General features: G+C 38.2%; 1 protein-coding gene across 1 annotated transcript; it reads right to left on the minus strand.

Annotated features, from left to right (window-relative positions):
• Positions 1–5,909: 5,909 nt before the first annotated feature.
• Positions 5,910–6,485, minus strand: LOC138907622 (uncharacterized). The gene has a single exon (XM_070198226.1). It carries the CDS (start codon positions 6,483–6,485, stop codon positions 5,910–5,912), a length of 576 nt encoding a protein of 191 aa, XP_070054327.1.
• Between the last annotated feature and the right edge of the window lie 2,659 nt (positions 6,486–9,144).

A 9,144-nucleotide genomic window follows, 5' to 3' on the forward strand; every position in this document is an offset into this window, starting at 1 on the left:
TCATATCATGCACATGTATATGCGTACATAACATCATCAAGCCTCTGAGAGCATCCCATCATATCATCTCGGCCTCTGTGGGCGAAATCATCAATGTATACCAGCTGATCAAGTGGTGGTGCGTATATAAAACCATAACATTTTCCCATACCCCATATACATATAATATACGCGTATATAATGCCATCTGGTCATGAGTCGATGTACATGTATAAATGAATGCAATGCATAAGAAGTAAGTCAACAAGATCTCACGGGATGTCATAAGATCAATAAGCCTTCGATTAACATCATGAAATAGTCTTTATCAACTTAAATATTTTCTTAGACCCATGAACAAATGATATAACAATAGGACACATGGGGAATCAAGAACATAGGCAACCCTAGTACTTCTAAGAATATAGTCATTTGTGAAAGTTTCGGGTTTGCTCGTTTCGTTTGTATCATGCCAAAAGGAAAGAAGGGATAGCCTTAACATATATCATGTCGTCAATGTAACTCAACAACAAGCTTATGACAACTAGTGTTCCAGCCCTATAACAAAGCAATACATTTACAACTTAGATGGAGCTATTATATCACGTATCTCAAACGATAACTCGATTCTAAAATAAAACGGGCAGTATTTCCCCTAATTTTACTGCCCCCTTAAGCCTTCTATAGGCGAGATACAAACACAATACAATCAGCAACTCAAAAATGACCCAACTACAATTCGGGACCTTCAATACAACAAAAACCCCAAATATACCATACCACGCCCAAACAACAAGTTATCAATTAGCCTGAAATTTCAACGATGAGCGACCAGACTACTACCCTACCACATGTGGCATTTCTCCACGCCATTCATCCTTTCAAACTCAATAAATCAGAAGCACAATAGGGCAACATGAGTGTACTACAAAATAGTCCACTAAAAGTGAAATAAATCAAAGTCACGACTTCCGATCACCGTTCCGTTAGTTCTAATTATTAGGAAATGAATTTATCAACCTTCCTTGGTATTTAAAAGCTTAAATATAGAAAGTAGAAATTTTCTTAACTATGAAGTAGCTTCCAAAACTCAAACTACAAAAAAAGAGGCGACATAGCGATACTTACGTTGTAGGGATCGTTCTAATGTTATCGCTTCTTGATTTCGTACTCGGGATGTTAATCTTCTTTGAAACCCTAGAAGAGAGCTTAAGGATATGTATATGGGTGTTCTCTGGTCGTGTTCTATTGAAAAATGAAGATAAAGACGAACTAAGACCTATATATATCAACTTTTAAAAAGTCAAAGAGGTGCTAGCTTGGCACCCTAGCATTTGCACATCTTCCGATGCTTATATCTTTATATACAGATATCGTATTAATCAATGATTAAGAGAGTTGGAAAATAAATTCCAAGATATTCAATTTGGTATATATTATGTCCCAAAAAGACCTCATATAATACACGAAATGTAATGCTCAAAAAGCTTCAGTGATACACCTACTTGTCACCTATACAGTCTGCGCAGTCTCACGAACCTGCAAATATCTCTCTACTCTGATGTCGTATTGATGGACGGTTTAATGCGTTTGAAACCATACTCGTAGATCTAAAGTTTTATATATGGTTCATAATGTAATTCCAAGTATATTTGAATAAACACTCTACTACATTTGACTTAAGTTTCAGCACATTATGAATGTAACTTGTGACGACCTTTGCCAACTTTTGTTCCACAACTCTCTTGACTTCCAAATATAATAACGACTATCATACGACTAAAATAACTCATAAAATAACCTCATTATAATGTTAATAACCCTTGTCTCACCCCAAAGTGCATGTTATAACATTCCAAACTTATAGACTTTCGGCGAAACTTATTTTTCGTTTAGCTTCTAAGCTTTCCAACCCTCTTGGCACTTGTTATTCATGATCTTAAAGATTTGTAACCTCCAATGTAACATGATTAACTTACTTTATGTACTTTCAAAAATGATCTCATTTTTGAACTTATATCAATTGACTTATGACGTACTATCACGTACGAAAACATAGATGTAACAGAGAAATAAGCTACGTTGGGAACTATGCAATGAGCTAAAGTTTCAGATAAATTCGTTCAAGAACCAACTTCAAACGCCTGCAACTTCCTAAATATAAGAAGTTAGGTGGTGATCTACCTATCAAATAATATCCCTTTGAGGCCAGTTTCCAATACATCAATTCGTTTGTTATTTGGATATTTGTAAAGAAAGTTATGGTCATTCTATCGGACACTGTCCCATCTGCTCGCTCAGCTGCGCGCTGAGGTTGTCAGGTGTGCGTCAGCGCACATAAGAGGAGTTTTCTGCCTTGTATGCGCACATAGATGAGTGTTCACTTGCCCAGGTGCGCGGTAACGCACATAAGAATCCTATAAATACCCAAGGCCGGGGAGAGAGAGTGGCTAACTCATTTCTTTGAGCTAGGGCTTGCTCTAACAAATGGAATCCATCATATACAGCCCTCCCATGAACAAAGGTAATATTTATTTGAGTTGATTACTACTCCTAAACACTTATATTAACAAGGATTAATCTTGAATATACATAGATTTCCATTCAAATTCCCCAATTGGTCAAGAACACTACAAGATTGGATTTTCAAGAGTTTCACTATAAGAGATTATAGTTGTTTAGTGTGGTGGACCATCGTAGTATTATTAATAGACGAATTTGAGGTATGTTGGCTAAACTCCTTTTCTAGATTCGGAATCCATGAGTTCCTCGTAATTTCTAAATGTGTTTTGTTCAAATGCCTATCCTAACTGTCCAAATTGCTTCCGAAGATTGATATTCCTAAATGCTTATGTAATTGAGTCACATTCGAATTACCCATATCCTATGATGCTTCCCCTTCGTGGGAAATTGTTCAAATATGGTTGTTGTAACTAATTCATAAGATTTGAATCCATGTGTTAATTCTAAATCACCATGCTCTCCCCTGTAAGTATTTCCAATATGTTTGAGTTCTTACATACTCATGAGTTGAAGCTATGGATATCATGCTCCCCTTTTGGAAAAAGTAATCCAAGAACAAATGGTGTATTAATCGCGTATGATTTTAACTTGTGTTTCGATTGCCAATCATTATGATCCAATCTTTGAAAGCAATTCAATGTGTTTACGGTACTTATTACTAATGAAATTAAAGATATGATTTCCAAAATATTCTATATATTGATGTTTAAGATAATGATCCTTGGAAGTAAAGAAATGAAAGTGTGAAATATGAAATGCGGCGATCGTGCCATGAATGAGTAACATTAGGTAGGGTCAAGAGAGCCAATGAAATGAAGATGTTGTGAATGGTTAGAAGTGCTAATAAAGCGATAGATGGTATGAAAGGCTATGGGATGAATACATTTGTATTTCTATTTCCTTTATATGCAAAATATTTTTGGGAGTATCATTAGAGCACAGAGGAAGGGTGGGTTATAAAGGCCCACACCCGAAACTACACGTGCCGGTGTAGGAGACGATTGAGAGACATAAATTTTCTTGTACTATGATGAGATTATTCCCCTTAATTAGGATGAGTTTATTGCTAACATCTATTCATATCACTATGTCGACCCACACAATATTGTGAAAAGATGACTTAGCCGACCGGGTGGTGATCAAACACCATGCCGCGCACATGGTGGTTCCTCCTTCTTATTATTATATTTGATTCGTATCACCATGTCAATCCATATTCATTCGTAGTGAGACGGCTTAGCCGATCGAGCAGAGATCAGATTCCGTGCTATGTGCATGGGGGGTACTGGGTATCCATATCCACCCGCATACATTGGGGTGAGACGGCTTAGCCGGTCGAGCAGAGATCAGATTCCGTGCTATGTGCATGGGGGGTACTGGGTATCCATATCCACCCGCATACATTGGGGTGAGACGGCTTAGCCGGTCGAGTGGTGATCAGACTTCATGCCTCGTTCATGGTGTGACGATCGATGACTAATGATATCCCAACAAAAAAATGTTAATGCTTATTTGAAAATTGGTTATATTTTAACTTGGCAGTTAGATATTACTGGTTTTTCTTGCTGCTTTCATAATTCTCTCCTTCTTATATTGGCATTCTATTCAATGAGAGGGTATTTAACTTTACATACTAGTACTATTTTATATGTAGTAATGTCCTTATTGTCGGGGATGCTGCATCTTTAAGGGATGCATATGGCTCCGAAGTCGGTGGCTCAGGTTCTTGATAGGTGTGCCCTCTTCTCAGCTGACTCTGTGAGCCTACTCTATATCGGGGCCGTATGTTTGTACTGACACTTTTACATTATTTTGAGGTATAGTTGGGGCCTTGTCACCGGTATCTCTATACTATTCTCATGTCATATGGGCTCATGAGATTGTAGCGGGTCCATCATCTACCCCGGTGCACTTTGATAACCTTTGTTTGGTGTCAATCATGCGCTCACAGAGAAATTGTTAGTAGGGGTGTTAATTTGTGTTGATCATAGACCCGGCCTTGCCCCAGATCTAGTAGGTTGTATACGAGTAAAACTGAGTCCAATGAGCACCCCGATTTCCTAGTGAGGCAAACGAAGCAAGGACGTGACTGTAAGGAATCAGAATCAGAGCCATGAGCCTCTCGTATCAGGGCCCGAGCAAAACGCCTGCCCTCGGATCCATCGAGACCATGCACCACAGGTCTGGTTCGAGTCCCAAGAGCTCGGAGAGCATGACCAAAGGGCCGCACACGATTAACAACGTGTCGTGATATCCGTGCCCAATCGGATATCATGGCGTAATTCTCGGCATGTATCGGCGGAAAATCAGTGACTAGCGAAAAGGAAGATTTTTACCTTTCTTAAAATTGTATCTAGGGTAAAACTCCCCTACTATATAAAGGGGAAGCTAATTATTCATTGGGCACACTGTAACACGTATACTAGGCAATATAGTTTTGTTCTCTCTATTTCTAAAAGTTATTCAAAGTTATTGTTTTTGTTCATAAGTTCTTCATAAAGTGTAAGCTCAGAACCGAAGGCAGGTTCCTTGTTAAGTCTTTAACGGAGCTTGGACTCACTATCATCATTGGTTTGGCTATTTACTATATCTTTTATTTTCTTTATCTAACGTCATTAATCACGTGTATTGAATTAGTCCACATATCCTTAAAACCGCGTATAAGTTCAATTTTCATCCATTTTTAAGTGAAAACATGGGTTATACCATGAAGTTTGATAGGTGGAAGAGTAGAATTTTTAAAGGATATTTTGAAAAACTATTTTATGTTTATGACAAACGCCGTTGTTTTGGATTATGATAAAGTTCCTTCTGGCGCGAGTATCGTCTCTACATGGCTATGTCCTTTCATATATGCCCATGATGACGTAGCTTCTCACTATTGTGATCACGTCCTAATCTAAACAAATGAATTACAAAGGCATTCCTAGGGTTATGGACGAACCTTTTCAGGTTGCGTACGTTTCCAAGTAGAATCAGGCCTAAACGCAGTTTGAGGATGATAAAATGATGAAATAGATTATGATGACCGAGCATGACTCAGGTAGCCTACATATCCAAATGGAATCAGGTCAAAATGTAGTTCGATTATGATAGATGCAAAGAGATAAAAATTTGAAATAATATGGCCGAGTCGGAATTAGACTGCCTACATATCCAAATGGAATCAGGCCAAAACATAGTTCGATTACAATAGATGACTGAATCCGACATCGATTGCCTATGTATTCCTGCCAAAGGAAATCAAGTCGTGGCGTAGTTCCAATATATACAAAATGACATTTGGATTTTTATCACAAGAGGGAGAAGGAAGAATACCGGTCCCTACGTGGGTTGCCTGTGTATCTCACCGACGGAAGTCAGGTCGAGCATAGTTCTGTTACAACAAAACCCTAATTCTATTATCTTCAAATGTAGTATCTTTTGACCATGTCTGAATTGATGGGCTTCGTGCTGACCATGCCATCCATTTCTGCTAGAATCGATGCTCCTCTCGACAATATTCGATGGACCACATAAGGACCCTGCCAATTCGGCACGAATTTCCCCTTGGCCTCTTCTTGATGGAGAAATATCTTCTTTAACACCAGTTGCCCTGGTGTGAATTGCCAAGGTTTTACCTTTCTGTTGAATGCATTGATCATCCTATTCTGATACAGTTGACCATGACACACTGCATACATTCTCTTTTTGTCAATGAGCGTGAGTTGTTCTTGATTGACACATATACAATTTGCATCATCCATCTTGGCTTCCTGGATAACTCTCAAAGATGGTATCTCGACATCTACGGGTATCACAACTTTTGTGCCATCTACCAACATGTATGTCATTACCCTAGTGGTTGTTCTCATAGTAGTGTGGTAACCCAGTAAGGAAAAGGATAGCTTTTCATGCCATTGCCTGTGGTTGTCCACTATCTTTCGTAAGATCCTCTTGATGTTTTTGTTGACTACTTCAACTGCTCCATTCATTTGTGGCATGTAGGCTGTGGAGTTTCAATGGACGATTCTAAACGTCTGGCAAATCTCCCTCATGAGACCACTATTGAGATTGGTTGCATTGTCAATTATGATTGACTCTGGAATTCCGAATCTGCAAACTATGTTGTTCCGAATGAAATCTTCCACCACCTTCTTCGTGACAACCTTTTATGTAGAGGCTTCGACCCATTTGACGAATTAGTTGATGGCTACCAAAATTAAACATGTTTGTTTGATGCGGCGGGTTCTATAGGTCCAATCACATCCATGCCCCAAGTGAAAAATGGCCAAGGAGAACCCATTGACTTTAACTCATTCGGTGGAACCCGAATGAAATCCCCATGGATCTAACACTTGTCACACTTCTGCACGTAACGAATGCTATCACTTTCCTTGGCCATCTAAAAGTATCCAACTCTCAAAATCTTCTTGGCTAAGGTGAATCCGTTCATGTGAGGCACGCACATTCCTGGATGTATTTCTTCCAATAACCTTGTTGCTTCAGTAGCATCTACACATCTTATCACACCCAAGTCCGGGGTCCTCCAATACAGGACTTCCCCGTTAAGGAAAAAGTGATTTGCTAGTCTTCCTAATGTTTGCTTCTGACCATTGGTGGCATTTTATGGGTTTTCTCTTACTTCGATGAACCTTTTGATGTTGTGGTACCAAGTCTTACCATCTGGCTCTTCATCTACATGGAAAAATTATGCATGTTGGTCTCGAACATCTATCTCAATGGGGTTGATGTAATTTGTTACACCTCATATTTTCATACGTGAAAGTGCGCCATAAATAAATTAATGGAAGCTCGGGAATGAGATGTTACATCCCGCATTTTCGTACGATAAAGTTTCGTCGTAAGTTAATCGACGTAAGTTCGTGAATGAGATTATTGTAAGATTATAAGTATTATGCTATTTCAAACAAGTGATGAGTAAATCCGTGAAGGTGAGAGGGTAAGCAAATCGAAGAAAATGAATTTCGTCGAAATTTGACATTTTGGGGAAAAAAACGGTCTAAGCTATAAATCCCGTATTTATGGACTAGTGCCATACAAGGTACCACATAGCCATGATAGTAAAGTGTATAAAGTGTATTAAAAGTGAGTAGCATTTTATGATAATTCTTAATTATGTGGATAATTGGTTTATTATTGGACTAGTGGGGATTAATGAATTGATTAAGGAATTAAGTGGGTGACTTTTGGATAAGTCTTATAACTACTTACGTGGCAGCCATATAAGAGCCACTAGGTGAATCTTAATTAAATTGCAAGATGGCAAAATTTAAAGAGTTAGGCACTTCACCTCATTTGGTAAAAGAAAGTTATCAAGAAATGCCAAGAAATGTTACGGCCTAATCATTCCTTGCTTAAAATAAGCAAATGCTCCATTCTAATTTAAAAATATTATGATCAAATTCAAAGGAAAAATTCAGCAACTTATTCAAAATATTGGCAACGTGATTTTGCTACAAAAATCATACGAGACTACGTAATGTTATAGCAACGAGATTTTGTAATTTTAAGGGAGTACAGTGCAATCTTTTTCAAGAATATCATATGGATCTTTACCTACTTCGATCCGCCGTTACGTGAGTTGTCGCAAAAGACGGGTGTTGGAAAAATTGTCAAGAGAATTGGCTCAGGTATGTTAAGGCTATCCCATCTTTCCTTTTGGCGTGATCCAAATAATACAAATGAAACCAGAAAAATACGCAACTTTCATAAATGACTCTATTCATAGAAATAGTAGGGTTGTCTATATTCTTGATTTCCCATGTGAATTATTATTATATCTTCTGTTCATGGGTCTCAGAAAAATACGTATTTGATAAAGTTTATCCGAAAGGCATATTGATTTTATGACATTCCAAGAAATCTTATTAACGTAATTCTTATGCATTTCATGCATTTATACATGTACATTGACCCATGACCAGATGGTGTTATATACACATATATTATATGTATATGGGATATGGAAAAAGGTTATGGCGTTATATACGCACCACCACCTGATCAGCTGGTATACGTTGATGATTCACCCACAGTGGCCGAAATGATATGATGGGATGCCCACAGAGGCTTGATGATGTTATGAACGCATATACCTATGCATGGTATGCCATTTATATGCATATGCATGACATTATAAAAATTAAATAATTCACAGAGCTATGCAGACGTACATGTCGAGTCTTTTACTCTATGTTTCTCTCATGTCTATTATTTACTGATTTTCATTCCTTACATACTCGGTACATTATTTGTACTGACATTCCTTTTGCCTGGAGACGCTGTGTTTCATGCCCGTAGGTCCTGATAGACAAGTTGAGAGTCCTCCAAGTAGGCTATCAGCTCAGCAGAAGGTGTTGGTACGCTTCATTTGCTCCGGAGTTGCTTATGTGGTTAGTATGATTAGGACATGTACTGATTAGTATGGCGGGGCCCTGCCCCGACATTTATGACATTTATGTAATCTTAGAGGCTTGTAGACATATGTCGTGTACGTGAAAGATTGTACGGCCTTGTCGGCCTATGTTTTGAGTTTATAAATAATCATGTTGGCCTATTAGGCACGTATGTCACGTGTATATGATGATGTAATAAGAAATATATGTTACGTTGGTACTCGGTTAAGTAAGGTACCGGGTG

The sequence above is a fragment of the Nicotiana tomentosiformis genome, chromosome 3 (genome assembly GCF_000390325.3).
Source record: "Nicotiana tomentosiformis chromosome 3, ASM39032v3, whole genome shotgun sequence".
Taxonomy (NCBI): Eukaryota; Viridiplantae; Streptophyta; class Magnoliopsida; order Solanales; family Solanaceae; genus Nicotiana; species Nicotiana tomentosiformis.

Excerpts from the sequence above, each read along its gene's own strand:
- LOC138907622 (XM_070198226.1), bottom strand. The coding sequence starts at position 6,485 with ATGCCACAAATGAATGGAGCAGTTGAAGTAGTCAACAAAAACATCAAG.